The sequence below is a fragment of the Schistocerca serialis genome, chromosome 1, assembly GCF_023864345.2.
Source record: "Schistocerca serialis cubense isolate TAMUIC-IGC-003099 chromosome 1, iqSchSeri2.2, whole genome shotgun sequence".
Taxonomy (NCBI): domain Eukaryota; kingdom Metazoa; phylum Arthropoda; class Insecta; order Orthoptera; family Acrididae; genus Schistocerca; species Schistocerca serialis.
Genome location: NC_064638.1, coordinates 659,678,499 through 659,699,086, shown reverse-complemented (window position 1 = coordinate 659,699,086; position 20,588 = coordinate 659,678,499). Strand labels below are relative to the sequence as shown.

Genomic DNA, 20,588 nt, shown 5'->3' with positions numbered 1-20,588 from the left:
TTTTCTCTTCCCCCGAGTTATTAATTTCTTCCTCTTCATATTCTGACGATATGGACAGTTCACGTCATGCTGCTAGTTCAAGTGCTACTTTATCTCTGTCTATTCTTTCTTCATTTCGATAGTGTGTGGTGATGGATCATGGGTTTGCGTTGTGGGCGCTGTTGGTTTGTTGCCCTGACTTCTTGTCCTTTTCTCGGTTTCTGATCTGTTGTGTGCCTCAGGCCTTGGCCTATGCCCTAGAGGGACGCGGGCTTACCGGCCGCGCCCGGGACGCTGGTCCGTAGCGTGCCCTGATCTAACCATCTACGCCAGGCTAACCCGGACACGTTTTAGCCTGAGCTAATTCGGCTGTGCTTTGCCACGACAATTTACTTTTTCGGGAACAAAACTCTGGAACTGAGGGGGGCATGACGATTAACGCTGTCGTGTACGCTGAAAAAATCGCGCGACGCAGCATTCAGTTAGTAGTTGATGTTTTGTCAAGTAACTTTTGACGATTGTCGATTATTGTGCTTCGCTTACTTACTTTGCTCTCTCAATCGAGAATCGATGATGAGGTGAGAATAAAACAAAAGATTCCAGGCTATTTATAATATTAGAAAAACAAAAATAGTACGCATTGTAGTATCTGTAGCTTATGCTCTCTTAGTTATTTTAATTAATCTCTATTAAATATTACTCAATCAACTTATTTAAAATCATTAAATCGTCATACTTCAATGGACTGAATATATTTACAGTGCATATTGCATAACGCTGCTCCCACATGACTTTCAAGCAAGGAAATTTCAATCATCAGTTTTCTCCTCCAATTGCGCAAACATTCTGTTGGCACCCACCTACATGGGAAGAAATGATCATCACGATAAAATAAGAGAAATCAGTGCTCGTGCAGAAAATTTTAAGTGTTCGTTTTTCCCGCGCGCCTTTCGAGAGTGGAACGGTAGAGAGCTTGCTGGTGGCTCATTGAATCCTCTGCAGGCAATTTATTGTGAATAGCAGAGTAATCATATAGATGTAGATGTAGGAATATCTGTGATCGATGAAGAGATGGTGTGGCTGATGAAATTAGCCGTTTTCATTTGTACAGAAAATACGCTCGACGACAAGCGAATATATGACGCAGGATCTCGCTCTTTACTACGCCCCCTAACCAAAACACAGGAGTACCCATAAGGCAAATGTCAATGTAATTTCTTTCACGTGCGCATCATTGGCAGGTATATAAAAGGTAGTTACAAATCACTGTGACAGGTAGGATAGCCACCATAGTTTATTAGTGCCATTCGTGTTTAGTGTTATTGCCAGGCATGGTAGCGCACCCAAGGGGTGTAGGCAGCTTCAATATGTTGAGCAATCACATGCTGCGTACATGTATGAAATATCATATAAGTTCCTAACAGAGCTTGAAAGGCGCTTCGTTGTGGATGTCCATTCGGCCGGCTGTTCGAAGTGTGAAATATCCAGATTACGGAGTATTCGGACGTGACAGTGGTCCTACGTTGTTGGACTACATGGGAACGGGAGGTCAGGCGCGCTCGTGGTGGAGATAACAGTTGATCACGTCTTACCACCACAAGAGAGGATCGGCATATTGTGCACCAAGCACGTCGAAATCCTTTCACATACGCACCTGCCACCTGAGAACAAGTGATGGACACTGTAACATTCTGTTCCGTACTGCACCAGTGGTTAGAGACTAGCAGCGGTCGGACTAAGGAATTGCCATACAACGCATGGGCTGCCGTTAACACCACAAAACAAACAGCTGCGGTCGGAGTGGTGCCATGACGTGGAAGCTTGGACTGCTGATGAATAGCATAGCATTGTATTTAACGATGAATCGGGGTTTTGCACTATCCCGGATGACCAAGGTCACCGAGTAGGGCAGGGAAGTGGCGAGAGGTCCAATTCTTCCAATGTTTTGAAGAGGCACAGAGGTATTATTGCTGGTGTCACGGAGCGGGGAGCAATGGGGTATTACTTTCAGGTCACAGACCTGGACTTCTGACGGGCACAACGGTACGTCTCCGATATTCTCCACATTCTGTGTCCTGTCCTCATGTGTTACTTCTCATGTGAGAATATCGTTATGCCACGTTTCAACAGGACAACGCTCATCCGCAAGTGACATGTATCACTACGAATAACCTGTGTGATGCTGAAATACTCTTACGGACAGCAAGAACCCTGTACCTGTCCCCGATAGAACATCTGTGGGACTAGCTCAGACGTAATTTCTGAACCAAGTGAAAGGTCCAGTTATGAAGCTGTGTGACAGCTTGCTTCGGTAATGGGTAGAAGACTTTATTAAAATGGTTCAAATGGCTCTAAGCACTATGGGACTTAACATCTGAGGTCATCAGTCCCCTAGACTTAGAACTACTTAAACATAACTAACCTAAGGACAGCACACATATCCATGCCCGAGGCAGGATTCGAACCTGCGACCGTAGCAGCAGCGCGGTTCCAGACTGAAGCGTCTAGAACCGCTCGATCACAACGGCCAGCACAAGGCTTTATTACATCCTTCCCTACCGAATCAGTACTTGCATACAGGACAGAGCAGAGATAAAGTAGTGCTGACAAGTGGGCTCATACTGCCAAGTTCTTTGTAAATGACTCGATTTTCTAGTCAGTGAAATAACATCATACACCCTCTCAATTCTGTAAATATGACAACAGCCCCTGATCGCAAGTATTTCATTGTTCAATTACAGGTTTCAATCATTATTATTATCTTCAGATTGATCTAAAAAGCGGAAATGCGCATATTGATGATAAAATGTACATAACAGTAGCCTATCACCCATTACACGCAGTATCGTAACATACGTAGTCTGGAAGGTTAGCAAGCATACCTGTCTTCACAATTAACAGAGTAAACAAATAAAAACATATAGCCGTAAATGGTGTCGTCACATAGATTAAAATCATGATAAAATAATAAAAACTCGTGACTGGTAATGACAGGTCGTCGCTGGCGTACTGTGCTTACAACTACGGTGCAAACAGCTGGGTGGGTGTGGCCGCTAGCTGTCGCTGGCAAAGGCAACGGCGTGTTACAAAGGCAGAAATACGATCTTGCACATTCTGCGTAAAACTATATAGGATACATTAAAATTCACTTTAAGAAAGAGCTAGGGTTTTCACATGAATCCAACGAGAAATCTTAGTTTAAATTATAAAAGGGAGCTGCAAATAAGATCCGTGAAAAATGCAATATAATAAAAGTTGCAAGTCAAAGGATAGAAAAGCCATAGACACAGTGGAAACATCAAGAACGGATCTACATATACGTGAGTAGAAACACTTGTGGAATGGGGCCAAGATATAATGTAAATGGAGGTAATTAGAAACACAATCAATAAAAGCTCAAAGCTTGAACCAAGGTATCATAACAATATGTTATTTAAAGTCATAAAAGAAAGTTCCTGGCTGTTTTCTGTGTCGTGTACAGGGCACAATAAAACGAACCTAAAGGAGCGTATCAAAACATTAGGAAAAGGCTGTAGACACAGCGAGCTCACCGAATCCAAGACGAGGGAACGTGGGCAGCGCAGCGCTGCGGAAGAAACACAACTCCACCGGAATATGAGACCTAGCCATATAAAGAAAAATAGGCGTTGGGTGTGGATTCGTTGTGTTCATTAAGAAGTTTAGAAGGGAGGGATTGCTGTTTCCATAAATCTCTATTTCTTCCAAAAGATTCAATAGGGACCTTAGGCGCAATGTGCTCAACCTGCATATTGTAATCTACATGTTAGTTACTGTACGCTTGTGTTTTGTCAAAGAACTAACACTCTAAAAATACAGCTTAGACATAATGTAGGTGACAAACGCAACAAATTTTTGAATTGGGGTGTCTGGAGAATACAATATAGTAATTGTGAGAAGTTTTATCTTGGGCAGATGAGCAGATTCAAGGAACACACACATCCTCGAAACAGAATTGCATTTGGACGGCATTTGACTGCACACAAGCATAACCGCAATTAACATAAGAGTAGACTACAACACTGCACCAATGGGACGTCCATTGAATCTTTTGGAAGAAATAGAGATTTATGGGAATAGGAAACGTTATCCTAATCTTCTTAACGAACGCAATGAATTTGCACCCAACGTCTATTTTTCATTACATGACAGGCTGTTTTAGGTCTTGTGTTCTGGTCGAGCTCTCTCTCTCTCTCTCTCTCTCTCTCTCTCTCTCTCTCCCTCTCTGGGCCCTGTGCTGTACACGTTTCCGTGTCTTACATTCGGTGAACCTGTTGTGCTCGCAGCTTTTAATCGTGTTTTGACATGCTGCTTTCAGCTCGCTTAATTGTGCACTGTATACGTCACAGAAAACCACAAGCGACTACTTTTATAATTTTAAATGACATATCATTATGATACCTTTGTTTAAGCTTTACAGCTTTTATTAATTGTATTTCTGATTCCCTCCATTTGCATTATGACTTTGATCCACACCGCTCTCGGTTTCTTAGATCCGTTCTTGGTATTCCTACTGCCCCTATGAGTTCTTTATTCTTTACCATGATGCTGTCAATTAACTTTATTATACAGCGTACTTCACGGACACCTTTTATAATTTAAGACAATATTTCTCTTTGGATCTATGCTAAAACTCTACCTCTTTGTTAAAACGCTTTTAACATATCCGATTTAGATTGATGTAGAATGTCTAAGACCATATTTCTGAGTTTGCAGCACTCCGTTTCGAACTGCCTTCGGTCAGCGGCACCTAGCGGCCACGCCTCCTCAGTGGTTTGCATCGTGGTTGAATGCACACTACGCCAGCGAAGACCCGACATTACAGGTCGTAAGTTTTTCGCTATTTTATCATGATTGTACTCTATATGATGATCCCAATTGCTGCTATATATATTTTATTTGCTTACGAAGTTAACTGCGTGAAGACAGGTAAGTTTACTCATTTCTCAGACCACGTATATTACGATACTGCTTGTAATAGTTGGCTATCAACCATTACGCACATTTTTTTAAAGAAATATGCACATTTTCTCTATTTAGATCAATCTGAGGATGATCATAATGACTGAAAACGGTAATTGAATAAACAAATATTTGCGAACAGAGACTGTTGTGGTATTTATAAAATTTCATAACACTGGATCGCTGTCACCTTCTTGGTGACTATTTCACCAATCATCCCTCTCAGTCTTTAAGTTCCATTTCGTTTCATCCTCACTTCCGGGTGCTCCACTTTTTTTTGTCAGGCAGTGCATTCAAAATAACTATACACGACGCTCATGGCATCAAAAAAATGGTTCAAATGGCTCTGAGCACTATGGGATTTAACTTCTGGGGTCATCAATCCCCTAGAACTTAGAACTAGTGAAACCTAAGTAACCTAAGGACATCACACACATCCATGCCCGAGGCAGGACTCGAACCTGCGACCGTGGTGGTCTCGCGGTTCCAGACTGCAGCGCCTAGAACCGCTTCATGCCATCATTTGTAGTGCATAATATAAAGAAACAGCTAGACATGATGGCAGTCCTTCTCCTATGTCTCACACAATATTCTAAACCATCTATTTTTATTTCGTGTTTTGTTTCACATCCTTAACGATCTCATCCACCTGTTGCTTTATTCTCGATCCACTGTCATAGAAAAAGAAAATAGAGTCGATATGGAAAGCATAGGGGCAGTATTAGATCAGAGTTTAACAGAATTTTCGAAGACTTGCGATCAAATAAGGCACAAACGATAGATAACATTCCTTCGGTATTTCTAAAATCATTAGAGGAAATGGCCACCAAACCTCCAAAAAATTTGGTGAGTAGGTATTGTAACATACCACCAGACTTTCAGAAAAATATCATCCACGCAATCCTAAATATAGCAGAAATATAGGGCAGATAAGAGCAAGAACTACCACATAGTCAGCTTAACAGCTCGTGCATCCAGATTGATCACATGAACAGTATGCAGAAGATCAGAAAAGAAAAATGTCAATCTGTTAGATGGCGATCAGTTTTGCTTTAGGAAAGGTATAAACACCAGGGAGACAGTTCCTTGGTAACGGAAGCAAGATTTCTGAAAAAAAAAACAAGACACTTTCATAGAATTTGTCGATCTATAAAAAAGCGTTAGACGATGTAAAACTCTGCAAGGTTTTCAAAATTCTGAGGAAAATGGAAGCAAGCTACATGGAAAGACGTGTGATATGCGATATATACAAGAACTAGAGGGAACAATAAGAAGATCAAGAATGAAGCACTCGCATTAAAAAAGGTGTAAGGCAGGTATGCAGTCTTGCGTCTATTGTTCAGTCACGGAAATTAAAAAAAAAAAGTTCACGAGTGGATTAAAATTTAGGGTGAAAGGGTATCAGTGATAAGATTTGCTAATGACATTGCTGTCTGCGGTGAAAGTAAAGAAAAATTATAGGACTTGTTGAATGGAATAAATAGGCTAACGACTACAGAATATCGATTGAGAGTAACCCGGAAAAAGAAGACAGTTACGAGAAGCAGCAGAAACGAGAATAGCGAGTAAATATTTATTAAAACTAGTGGCCCTGAAGTAGCGAAGTTAAGGAAGTCTGCCACCTGGGAAGCAAAATAATCTACTATGACAGACGGAAAAAGAGGAAGTAAAGCGCAAAATAGCAGAGGCAAAGAGGGCATTCCTGGGTAAAAGAAATCCACCAGTATCCAACAAAGGTCTTAATTTGAGAAAAAAATTCTGATTATATACGTCTGAAGTACATTGCTTTATGTATACTGTAATTATTCAGTATAGATAATGATACAACGGTGCGACTGACTTCGGAAAGTTAAACGCGTGTTACAAAACGCATTACGTTCCTGAGTCAATTTTGGAATCCGCGTACTTTATTAAAGGTGAGTAAAGTTCCTTGTATTTTCTTGCTGAGCTCTTGCGCAGTGATTTTAGTTTTGCGCACGAGGAAAATTCTTTCGGCGTCTTTTTATTGCGACGATGTTATATCTCTTCTTTTTTGACCGTGTCGCATACAATCTGAAATAATAGTTTTCTCCTCAGCACTGTTTATCGAGAACGGAAATTCAAAATTCTGAGGAAAATAGAAGCAAGCTACACCCACTAGGTGAAATCACTCAGGATTTTTTGCAGCTGTATTCGTGCTATAAATACAGCTGCGATATATGAGGCACTCGGTCGTAAAACATTGTATCTAACAATTTTTTTCCAATTGGGGATTTTGGCAACGTCGGACTCCTTACAGCTGATTTCATAGGTTGGTGAAGGAATCTGTGGGAGATGTGTACGTTGTAAGAAATTATGTTGGTAGTATGTTATGGTAAGTGACAGCTGACTGCAGGTAAAACATTGTAAGTAACAAACATGGCGGCCCGACACAGTCTGTTCGGTAGTGATGAGGAACTTGAATCGAAAGTTTCAAGCGCTAACAATAATTCTGACTACAGTTCTTCCTGTAATGACGAAGATGAAAGCCTAGAGTATTATCCTGTTTATGAGTGCAAACAAATCGGATGCAAATTATTCCTTAAAAAGGTAAGAACAGATATCTTTATTTCTTAATCTGTTTGAAGTAAAAGATGGTATGTACTGCACTTACCACGTTTTACTGCCTGTTCCGTATTGAAACTTTCCAAAAACGGAAATTCTGAACGTTCCTTTCATCAATTATGAACTGAGTACGTGGTAACCAAACTTCGTAAAACATAAACACAATGCATTATATAGAAATAACCGAAACAGGTTTCATTTTGACTCGCAAATTATAAATATGTGCGAAGGTGACCACGGTGTCTGCTAGAGTTACCATGTTTTACACCCACTAGGTGAAATCACTCAGGATTTTTTTCTATTATCATAGTGTAACTCAGCTCTTCAGAAGAAATGTCTACCTGAAACGTAAACACAACACTTTTACCTTACGTCCTGTAGTGTAGCGACTTAAGCGCTTGACTACCAAGCCAAAGGTCACGAGATTGAATCCTGGTCGGATCACGAAGCGTTTTCAGTTAATCTTCGGACCGATCGTTTTCAATAAGATACGAATTACGCCAGATACAGCCGCGGTTCGGCTTCCGCGATGAACTGTAGATCCTTCTCTTGCAGGTTGGGGATACGGGAACCTCCTAAGTGGCTTCAAGTTCATAGACTAGCAACAGAATCTGGAGGCACATGAGATTTATCCCTTGCACTTTTTTTTTTTAAAAAAGAAGAAGGGTAATGAGCTTTTCGATACAAGTATTCCTTGTTTTGTTTCAGAAATCGACCGCGCTCAATATCAACCAGGATTGTGAATCGGAACCGTGTACCAGTAGGTCTACAACCAACAGTTATGATGAAAACAATGCGGATGTAAGGTCACCTACTACTTCTGGAAAATCTAATCCGCCTAGTAGAGTCCGTTATGCAGGATCGTCGGTACGTCTTGAACAAAAGGAAACTGTAGGGCTCTGAGCACTATGGGACTTAACAGCTATGGTCATCAGTCCCCTAGAACTTAGAACTACTTAAACCTAACTAACCTAAGGACAGCACACAACACCCAGCCATCACGAGGCAGAGAAAATCCCTGACCCCGCCGGGAATCGAACCCGGGAACCCGGGCGTGGGAAGCGAGAACGCTACCGCACGACCACGAGATGCGGGCGGGGAAACTGTAGATGATCAGGAAAAATCAAACAAAAAAGGTAGAAAAAGCAAACGTGGGATAAACCAATAGGAAAAAAATAAAAAATTAAGAAATTTAGGTAAAAGCTATTTGTCTTATCGAGGAAAAGGAAATCCACAAGCACCTCGAGAAGCAGGCACAGATTGCCTTTGTAAGAAAAAATGTTTTTCAAGGATTGATGCTGACGAACGACACTCGGTATTTGAAGAGTTAAATAGAATGGGAAACTATAACATCCAAAACGCTTATCTATTTGGTCTAATAGATGTTAAAAAAAACCTGCCAGAAGTACGAGAAGGAGTGGAAGTCCCTCTCGAAGAAAGTTTACCATTATTTACAATATCTTGGTTGAAGGGCAAAAAGTAGAAGTATGTAAAACTGCTTTCCTCAACATCTATGGACTGCAAAAAAGTAGGGGGAGAGTCGAAATTTTGGTTTAAGAAAAAACCAATGGCGCTCATACTCCACCATAAGATAAAAGAGGTGCACTTGGGCACCACAAGAAAAAGTATTCAGAAGACGATATAAAAATGTACATACTTTTATACCAAAACTTTCCAAGTACGAAAGTCATTACACCAGGCGCAAAAATCCTTATAAGATGTCTATGTCTATGGAATACACAGTTAAACGTTGTCTTGAAGAATATACTCAGTTCTGTTCAGAAAGTAGTAGCAGTCCTGTATCTTCAGAAGAATATTTACGGAAGAATTTAATATAGGATTCAAGGTTCCTAAGACAGACACATGTAAGGACTGCGACTCAATGAGAATTGAACTGCAACAAACCGAAAACGATAAAAATGGCGCTAAAGTCCAAGAAATTGGACACAAAATCGAGAGACATCACCTACATGCTGCTGCCGGCCAAACATTTTTGCAAGTTGCCCCAGAGGACGAAGAAGTCCTTGATCTAACATTTGATGTCCAACAGGCGTTGTCCATTCCAAAATCATCCACTGGACCTGCATTTTACAAAAGAAAATTGTTTTGCTACAACCTCAGCATTCATGATTGCTCCAATAACGTAGGGTACTTTTATTACTGGGACGAGGCTACTGCTAGGAGAGGAAGTGATGAAATTGCAAGTTGCATATTGAAACACTTCACCGTGAATGACATATAGTGCAAGAAGCTGATAGTAATATCAGATAACTGCTGTGGTCAAAATAAAAACTGGACAATAGTCGCTCTCTTGCTTAAATTATTGGCAAGTGGCCGTGTAAAACGTGTTGAATATGTTTTTCCAGTAGTTGGACATACTATGTTGCCATCAGATAGAGATTTCGGCCGAGCAGAGCAGTATGTGGGGGATCACATTCAGTATGTGTACTGCTCGGAGGAATGGAGACAGATCTTGCGTCCAACGCTCACCTCCCTTGAATGTGTACAGAATGCAGCAGGGAGATTTCTTACAAGTTTCTTCACTGAAGGCATTGTTTAGAGCACCCAAGAATGTAATTGCTGCGTCTGTCAAACTTCTGTTGGTCCGCGAAGAACCAGATTCTCTGACTGTTTATAAATCATATTTCGGATCTGGTGAAGAAATATCATTGAAGCTGAAAGGTCGTCCTCTTACAGAAGATTTTCTGGGAAATTTAATGCACCTTTTCCACTGCTGTATAATACACCAATACCAGTCAATAAGGAAAAATTGCGCGATGTCCTCAGCCTGTTCAAGTATATTCCAAAGGCATATCACGGATATTACACGAGTTTAGTTCCTGAGCATTAAATGTAAAATTATTGTACCTAAAAACTACTAATAAAACATTTGGTAATGCAACTTTTGGCTACTTTATTTTATTTCCAATGTGATTATCATGTTACACCACTGCACTGTAAACATCCTGGTAAGGTTCTATCTATGTGGTAACTGCCACGTACCAGAAGCAACATTTAACGTCAGTTGTTGTGAAACATGGTATCTGGCAGATAACAAGGTAGCAATGTCTCACACGTGAATGAAAAATATGGTATCTACGGGCATCTTTCCTCTGATTTTAGTTCTTATATTCGCAAACAAAATGTTATGAGGAGCACCTAAGGCGAATTTTACTTTTCAGTACACATAGAATATCTGCGCAACATAATTATGTGAATTTTGTTAGAGCAAGCTATTTGACATTTTCCTCAAAACTTAACAGCCGATTTCCCGTAAGTTTTCATTTCGTTGGTTACCATGTTTTACGACCGGACGTCTCATATTACAATGACATCTTTGACTTTCCCTGATACAATAACTTTTCTTTATCATTCAGAAATGACCTTTAGTGTCGCAACTTTACTATTGCTCACGCAAAGAGCTCAAATACTGTAATACAGAATTCATAAGACTTCGACTAATAACACGTCTTTAATGTGTAAGTGACTACAATGTAATATAAAGTAATGTATTGTCTCAATAACTATTCTTAGACACGGAACATCTACGTTCAAGGCACAGCAAATTTTATATTCTATAAAAGTAAAAGTAGAAACATTCTTACTTGGTTTTGTTTCTCATTCGGAATCTTTTAGCATTTGTTAGTGCGAGTTCCATAATTTTAGACATGGGCCTACAGTTGGTGTTGTATATTTAAATGTATAGTAGTGAATCATGGACTAAGGAGAACCCGGAAAGGGCGAGAACAGAAGCGTCTACAAAGAGGTTGAAAATAAGATGGGCTGATAAGGTATGAGGAGGTTCTCGTCAGAATCGGCGAAGAAAGGAACATGTGGAAAACATTAACAAGAAGAAAGGACAGGCTGCCAGGACTTAGGTTAAGACGTCAGAGAACAATTTCCATGGTACTAGAGGGAATTACAACAAAGATTATAATATATTCAACAAATAATTGAGGAGAGTGCAAGTGCTACTCAGAAGACTGATGACTCAAAAAAAATTCATTTCTCCTGTTATCTGTTCACACAGCGAGTTGTGCATGGACTATTGACATTGCTTTCTCTTCGTTTGTAATTCCTGAGCTAATGCAGCTATTCAACAGACTCGACAACATAAAGAACAGTCCGTGACAGGAAAGCCACATAAATACATATATGTATATGACTGAATTCGTGTTAGTGATTTTTTTTCTTTTATTGCAGGTCTGAGAAAAGAATATTCATATAGATATTTCCTTTGTTATGTGACTCAAGAACACAGAGCCAATGTAATCTCTAAATCTGACAAGTGAATCCGTGATTCATAAAACTTTCCTAACACACCATGTGCAAACATGCAACGCGTGATCGATTTTCGGAACTGGCGTCACACAGCAGTCGTTCCGATAAGTTATCTTAACTCTCACAGAGGTTGACTTACTCACACTTTTCACAGAACGAAATTCGCCGTTGTTACGCGGAAATCCATACCTTAAGACGAACACACCACCTCTCAAATATCCGCCGTTGACCGCTGACGAAAAAAACCAAACCATTTATTTCGGATACGGCAGCCATTTTGCCGTTGATTTGTCTAGCTTTCCGAAGTAACTTACAGCATGTATGTTCAGAACTTCCTCGTTCTCTAACTGATCCATTCCCAAATAGTTAGCCATAAATAAAATAAATAAGAAGACGGTAAAACCAATGTCCGGTACAGTATCACGGCATCATTGTTCCGCTTCTTGAACCATAAAATAAGCTAGGATATTATATGCGCTTATAATATACTCTTAACTCAAATGTAATGAGATATTTTTAAAAGACTGAACTCTTCCATGCCAAGCAGCATGGATTTCAAAAAGATCGACAATTCGAAACCCGGATCGTATGGATGTCAAACGATTTTATGACTAGATTGAGGGTTTCTTTTATCTTGGACGGAGAGTCATCGACAGGAACCGCGCAGGGTAGACGTGCGGTCAAGGTGCCTTGCCACGGTTCGCGCGGCCCCCCCCCCCCCCTCCCCCCCGTCGGAAGTTCGAGTCCTCCCTCGGGCATGGGTGTGTGTGTTGTCCGTAGCGGAAGTTAGTTCGTTAGATTAAGTAGTGTGTAAGCCTAGGGACCGATGACCTCAGCAGTTTGGTTCCATAGGACCTTACCACAAATTTCCAAATTATCTATAGCTGAGTACAATAAGAAGAAAGCTGCACAAAAGTTCAGTCGAATCTTGATGAATTTCAAAGTGGCGCAAAGAATAGTGGTTTGCTTTAAATGTTCTGAAATGGACTTCACGAATCAAAAACACATAATTCATATGAATGCAACAATAGTGAATAGTGAAGCTCCAATCAGTCAACTCATACAAATACCTAGGCGTAACGATTTTTAAGCATATGACATGGTATGATCACGTAGTATCAGTCGCAGATAAAGCAATGCCAAATGGCAGAACTGGTAGAATAGCTAGAATAGCACGGAAATGCAATCAAACTATCAAGGAAACTGCGCACAAAATAATCTTGCCAGCCTTCCTAAAATAATGCTCAAGTGTGTGGGACCCAGGCCAAATGGGAGTGACAAGGGATACTGAATGAACAGAAAGAAGGACAGCACGAATGGTCAGAAGTTAGTTTGACCGATGGGAGAGTGTAAGATAAATGCTGAAAAACTGAACTGGCAAACGTTTGAACCCCCTTAAAACATACTTAGAAAATTTCAAGAACCAATTATAAGTGAAGAATCTGGGGACACACTACTATTCCCTACGTGTTGTTTCCGTAGAGAATCAGAAGACATGAGTAGACGTAGACGTAGATGTAGGCGATTATATTCGACTCGCAGGTTCGAGTCCCTCAGTGGGTTGTGTAATGACACGAGGAGCGACACCTTTGTGACTGCTAGCCCGAAGAGGCGTCGTGTTGTCACCTGTGTGTCGCATTTTTTTTAAAGTGGAACGGTGTATTTAAATGTTATTGCCTGAAACAAACGTTGGAAGTGATAGTACAGCCATACCATATGCACGTGTTACGCGGGAATAACGACTCTGCATTAGCCTGAATTTCTCGCCTGAATTTCTCCTACACCTCCCGTAGACTTGTCCCGCGTCCGGCCATCCTGATTTAGGTTTTCCGTGATTTCCCTAAATCGCTCCAGGTAAATGCCGGGATGGTTCCTTTCAAAGGGCACGGCCGACTTCCTTCCCCATCCTTCCCTAATCCGATGGGACCGATGACCTCGCTGTCTGGTCTCCTTCCCCACAACAACCAACCGACCCGTAGACTTGAAGTACACTTTTTTATTGCCTGCCCAGTTCTTTCCTTCCAACCCTTAGCAATGGCCACGTGTGTATCCGCTCTGCCAAGATTGCCCTCTAAAGGTTCTACCCTAAGACAACTAACACATTCCAGATAATAACGAGGTTATACTTTTTTATCCTAACAGTTAGCATGTTGTGAAATATGGGTTAAGAACGAGGAAAACCTGTGATTAATACTATGTCAGCTGTCTTTGTCTAAATAATTTCAAACTTCAGTAAATCGGCCAAAAACGGAGCTACCATCTTGGTCTCCTTTTAGAGATCAATCGTAAATGTTTGTATCGCTACCAGTTCAGCTTTAGTAGGAACGGAACTCCCAAAATGCGCACGCTGAAAGCAAACCCACGACTTTCTACTTTGCGAATTCCACATTCGCCCATAAGCAGTATCAAATCTCTAAGGCTAATTACCCAACAGAAGTCAACAAAGTGTCGTTCTCATGAAGAACGAATGTCTTACAGCATTTAGGCTCCACGAGTTTATTTCAAAAATTGAAAAAGAGCGAAGTAGAGAATATTATCTTAAAAAATTGCACTTTTTAAAAATATGGCAGAAACCGAGTTACAAACTCAGAGACGTGTGCACAGTATAAAAATTACAAAAGTAGAAGACAATCCCGGACTCAGTACTGCATCGGATATAGTCAAAGTAAGAGCGCTAGGACAAGTCGCACAGCATTGGAGAAGCATGGAAGTGGATTTCGTTGCTGACGAGATGTAGTGTTCAAATGAGGTGGACCTAGACACTTTTGACTCGCTTGGCATATTCAGTAAGGCAATGGCTGCCCTTAATGGGAATTTGCTAGGATCGAAAACTGCATTAAAAATAATGTAAGCTACAAATGAATTAAACATTTCAAAATTTAAGTTACATTTCATATCAATGTGATTAAAAAAGTTGATCTTTTGACGAAAATAACTGCGACACTGTCGAAAGCGCCTAAATTGTTTTAAGTTCCCATCATACTCCTAAATTAATTTTTGTTTGGAGTTTGAAACGAGTGAAACAATCGTTAACAATACAGTTAAAAACATTATAAATGTTTCTAAAATTCAGTACGTGTACAAACAACCAGTACATCTACAAACAACCAGTCACAAACACTTTTCAAGAGCTTTATTTTTATGCTCTTACCGGATCCGGACTGTTGTGTCCGTCTTTGGATGACTACCTTTTCCTATTACAATAAAACTTTTTAAAAGTTTTGGTGGCTGGTTGCGTTTTTCACAAGCAAAAAATGTTTATAATGTTCAATACTAAAATTTAAAAGACAGAGAAGGTCACGATTCTGCCTTTAAAACTATACATGTAAAAAAAATTTATAACTTTTTAAAAAGATCGTTTGATGATATTTTTAAAACCTCACCGACAGCTTGTTTGTACAGTGGTTAACGATTTACAGAGATGAGACTATTGACAGTGCTATATGATTGTGATGATAATACTGTAAATGAATCAACCATGTTTTCGATGGAGATGAAAGAATCAGTTCTACCGTGAGCCTCTGAAGGAACTATAAATGACACTGAAAGTCATTGTGATTGGAAAATGGGAGAGAGAAAATGGCAGGAAATGGCAGAACGTTTTGTGATAATCTTAAGAGGGTTCGTTGGTGATTACGGCGGGTATGAAGGACATACGTCTGTTAGGGGAGTGGGAGTTTGAAGAATTCTCAGCGAGAGGGAATAAGGCTAGGAGCGTGGAAAGAGAGATATTGGTGAACTGGTGTAGTAGGGAACGCAGATAGCTCTCTAGAGATAAGGTGATTTGACAACTGGATGAATTGGCGTAGAATGCAAGTTGAGGAAAGCATACCGTTGCAGAAGGCGAAGCGGAGTTCATGTGTCGCGAGGAATGTATCGTATTTGCAAAATTTGGGACAGGCGGAGATTCAGACAACTCTGGCATAAGTTAGGATGAGACAGCTAAGAGATTTTTAGGTAAATATGTTGGTAGAAGGTTGTAGCCTACAATACGATCAGTTAGTAATTTTAGTACTTTTATTCGGTCGAGTTTGGTGTTCGATGATGGTAAGGTATGGATTCCAGGTTAGTTTTCTATCAAAGGTTAGTCCTAAGTAGTTTTTTGTGTACGTAAGAGGAATGGGTTGTTGTTGCAGGAGTGATGGATATCGGTACGACCTATCGTCGAGTGATATGGCAAAAAATAGTGTCTTGGACTTTCTGTGTGTTTACTTGGAGTAAATACCACTCGAAAAGGAGATGAAGACGAAGTTGGAGGAATGTGTACTATGGTCACGGCACGACGTGTCCACTGCCCGTGGGCGAGAGACATGGTAAGAGGTAAGTATCGAGTGCGCATGCATAACGCGAGTAGGCAAGTCCTGTGTCACAGTTAGTGCTGTGCGTGGGCAATGGTAATTTAGGATGCAGTGTCGGTGCTAGCTGATATACTTACAAGCTGCGTCGACTTCCAGTGGCACTCTTATAGTAGGGGAGTTGGAGAGTGTGATGAGTATTTAGATAAGTGTCGCCGTGATAATATTGGAGGAAATAGGTAAGCGATGGGTCTTTGTAAATGTCTTCGTTGTATGTGATACAAAGAAGAGTAGATAGGACACATCCTTGGAGTACGATAGCAGTGGGATGAAAGATGCGACACTGCTGGAACCGGTGTGTGCATTTTATGACACAGCGGTATGGCTTGCTATAGGTGGTAAATCGTCACCAGGACAGCGTGATTTGCATGTTCAAATGCAGGAAATCAACAATGAGTTCAAGGATTTGTCACCTCACCTACAGTAAGCCAGATCGCCACTGTATAACATACACAGAGCCTGGCAGTGAATCATCTCCTGGCGATAAACATGGCGAAGATCATGGAAAGCATGAGTTCCTACTCAAACGTAAAGCGGTTTGAACGCTTCGAGAATTTTATAGACAAGATCTTGTTGCAAAAATCTTTGAAGCCGTATCACTCCTGATACAATGACATCAATAAAAATGTCTATATGGCCTACTGATCAGGAACGCTCACGAATGATGTGTTGGTCCAAAGTTCGATCAAGCTGTCAGACGAAGAACTGTTACTTATATCCCCCTACAGACATTAAATTAAAAAGAGAAAGAAGTCGATACAGCTCAACAACGCTATTTTTCTTCATTGCCCGTCTTACCAATAATGGTTTCTTCGTGATCAGAATCATGATGACGTACGTAGCCTTAACGAGAAATCTCCCCATCGCCCCTCTCCACCTCTTCCAACCGACTCACTCACATTGACCTAAGACCAAGAATCTCCGTACGTGATTTATTTACTAACAGATTTGTCACTGTATAGCGTGTACGATAAAAAACCCGACAATGAAGGCGACTTTAATTACAATGAATTAGACGTCCTATCTGATACCAGTTCCCTATCAGCAGATAAAAGAATTCTTACCTGCCGATCTGTCCCCTGACCGTGACATCATCGTATGACGTGTCTCCTCCAGAATGAGTGACATAGTTACAGTGGGAAGGCCACGAACCAGTGACAGGTTTTTAAAAACATTTTTAAATACGAAGTAGCTTTGTTACAGCATGAGGTGACATCTATCCACAGTTCTGAATTACTGGTCTTTTCCGTTCTCCAGATTTAAATCCCTTCGAGTACGTGTGGAATGTGTTAAAGAGACGTATTGCAGCACTATCACGTGTACCAACGACAATTGTCAGTTGAGGAATGGAACGTTCAACCATAAGAATTCCTTACCAACCTTGTCGCCAGCATAGGACCACGTTGTAGAGACCATGCCCCGCATTTGTAATGTCCAGGGGACCATCATAAATCTCAATGAATTCAATGTAATTACTGTCTTTGAATGAAAGTGTAACTTCTGTTCATCTCACTGCGTATTTCTTCAGTTACGTTCTGTACTATACAGTAGCAGTTCTTTATATACACAGTCCAAGTTTCACCGAGCTATGTTCAAAATGGCTCTGAGCACTATGGGACTTAACATCTGAGGTCATCAGTCCCCTAGAACTTAGAACTACTTAAACCTAACTAACCTAAGGACATCACACACATCCATGACCGAGGCAGGATTCGAACCTGCGACCGTAGCGGTCACGCGGTTCCAGACTTAAGCGCCTAGAACTGCTCGGCCACACCGGCCGGTCCGAGCTATGTAACTTGGCAGTGACGCATCATATGAAAGTTACTTTCGTCCTTAAATTTTGCACTCTAGTGTCTTATTTGGTAAAAAACGTTCTACAACCACGATCGCACAAATATTCATTTATTTCCGACAACTTCGACAGGTCTTGCTGTCATCTTCCAGTCTTCAAAAATTTTTGTTACAAATCGTGTTCATTTTGAGTTGAAACTTCAATTCTCATATCAATGGATAAAATGTAGGACATTATGCAAACATTTACATTTTATCCAATAATATGACAACTTGGCATGAGGTTCCAACTCACAATGAACACGTTTTGCAACAATAAAATGGTTCAAATGATTCTAAGCACTATGGGACTTAACATCTGAGGTCATCAGTCCCCTAGACTTAGAACTACTTAAACCTAACTAACCTAAGGACATCACACACATCCATGCCCGGGGCAGGATTCGAACCTGCGACCGTAGTAGGAGCGCGGTTCCAGACTGTAGCGCCTAGAGCCGTTTGGCCACAGCAGCCGGCTTGTAACAATAATTTTTTAAGACGAGAAGATGACAGCAAAGCCTGTAGAAACCAGATATCGAAAATAAATTAGTATTTATGCGATTTGGCCCCTATTTCTCAGCGCGAGAAATTTCAATCAAGAGTATTATTTGCCAAATAACTAAATAACCTTTCTTTGTGACTGAACGAGACAACCGCTGAGACCACTCCACGTGTGGGTGACACATCGCGAAAAGCATCATGTTTACAACCGCGATCCCGGTTGTGGAACAAAATAGCGCGCAGCCGGCGGAACTTCCTCGCCGCCGCTCGTTGCAGATTAGATAAACCATCGCGGTGTGCCTCATGCCATACCGCGCGCCACTCGCTCTTCGTACGTGGACGCGATTGCGTGCGCTCCACACCTATCCACGGGTGACTCTTAAGCACCATGGATGAACGCTACGTCACCAGCATCAACTTGAGTGTGCGGTCGGGGCAGACGGCGAATTTCCGCCAGGTCAGGACCGAAGTGCGGGAATGGAGCCTGCAGAACGGACACAGTCTGCGAGAGGAACAGCGGCCGCTGCTTTCGTACGGAGGGTCCCCTAGGACAGCACGCAGTGTGCTCACCGTGCAGCCCGCGCCTCCGGCTAAGGAGAGCCGCCTCTCGCGCCTGCAATACCAGCACTCTCTTCACCTGCCGCAGGACCGCATCTACAAGGTACGTGTACGGGTGGCCGCCACTACCGCTTGCAAACGCAATTTCTGGCGGTCACGACTCAGGGCATTGTTTCTAGCCCATTGGACTCAACACTTTCTAAATGGGACGAAAGCCCCCGCTGATGTAACTGCAATTTCGGGAGTACATCAAGGAAGTGTTATAGATCCGTTACTGTGTATTATATACAGGGTTACAGGAATATTTATTTAGATATGTAAACGTAAGAAACGTTACTCCTTCTGTGGCGTTATGAACATAGTTTGTGTAATTACTTTTAGAAGAAGTACATCAACGAGTTATAATTTTCTTAAATACACCGAAGCGCCTACGAAACTGGTATAGGCATGCGTATTGAAATACAGAGATACGTAAGAGGGCAGAATACGGCGCTGCGGTCGGCTACGCATATATGACAAGTGCTGTCTCAGTTGTTAGATCGGTTACTGCTGTTACAATCGCAGGTTATCAACATTTAAGTGAGTTTGAACGTGGTGTTATAGACGGCGCACGAACAATGCGACACAGCATCTCTGAGGTAGCAGTGCAGTGGGGATTTTTCCGTACGACCATTTCGCGAGTGTACCGTGAATATCAGGAATCCTGTAAAACATCAAATCTCCTACATCGCTGCGGACGGAAAAAAATCCTGCAAGAACGGGACTAACGACGACTGAAGAGAATCGTTCAACGTGACAGAAATGCAACCCTTCTGCAAATTGCTGCGAATTTTAATGTTTGGCCATCAGCAAGTGTCAGCGTCGAACCACTCACGAAACACATCGGTATGGGTTTTCGGAGCCGAAGGCCCAATCGTGTTCCCTTGACGACTGCATGACACAAAAGCTTTACGCCTCACCTGGACCCGTCAACAGCGACACTGGACTGTTGATGACTGGAAACATGTTGCCTGATCGGACGAGTATCGTTTAAAATTACATCGAGTGGATAGACGTGTGCGGGTATGGAAACAACCTCGTGAATCCGTGGGGCCTGCATATCAGCAAGGCATTGTCCAAGATGGTGGAGGCACTGTAATGGTGTGGGGGGTATGCAGTTGGGGTGATATGAGACCCCAGATACGTCGAGATACGACTCTGACAGGTGACACGTACATAAGCATGCTGTCCGATCACCTGCATCCATTCATGTCCATTGTGCATTCCGACGGACTTGGGGAATTCCAGCAGGACAGTGCGACACTCCACACATCCAGAATTGCTACAGAGTGGCTTCAGGAACACTCTTCTGAGTTTAAACACTTCCGAGGGCCACCAAACTCCCCAGACACAAACATTATTAAGCATATTTGGCATGCCGTGCAATGTGCTATTGGGAAGACATCTCCACCCACTCGTACTCTTACGGATTTATGGACAGCCCTGCAGGATTCATGGTGTCAATTCCCTCCAGCATTA

At 41.6% G+C, this 20,588-nt stretch overlaps 1 protein-coding gene across 2 annotated transcripts in view; it reads left to right on the top strand.

The window, feature by feature from the left end:
• Positions 1 to 18,834: 18,834 nt before the first annotated feature.
• The window catches only part of LOC126479379 (calpain-A-like), a 236,800-nt gene continuing 235,046 nt past the window's right edge, over positions 18,835 to 20,588 (top strand). For both annotated transcript variants that reach the window (XM_050103781.1, XM_050103780.1), the window contains exon 1: positions 18,835 to 19,173. In XM_050103781.1, coding sequence (XP_049959738.1) covers positions 18,901 to 19,173 — 273 coding nt within the window. In that variant the 5' untranslated portion in view covers positions 18,835 to 18,900. The remainder of the gene's footprint in view (positions 19,174 to 20,588) is intronic.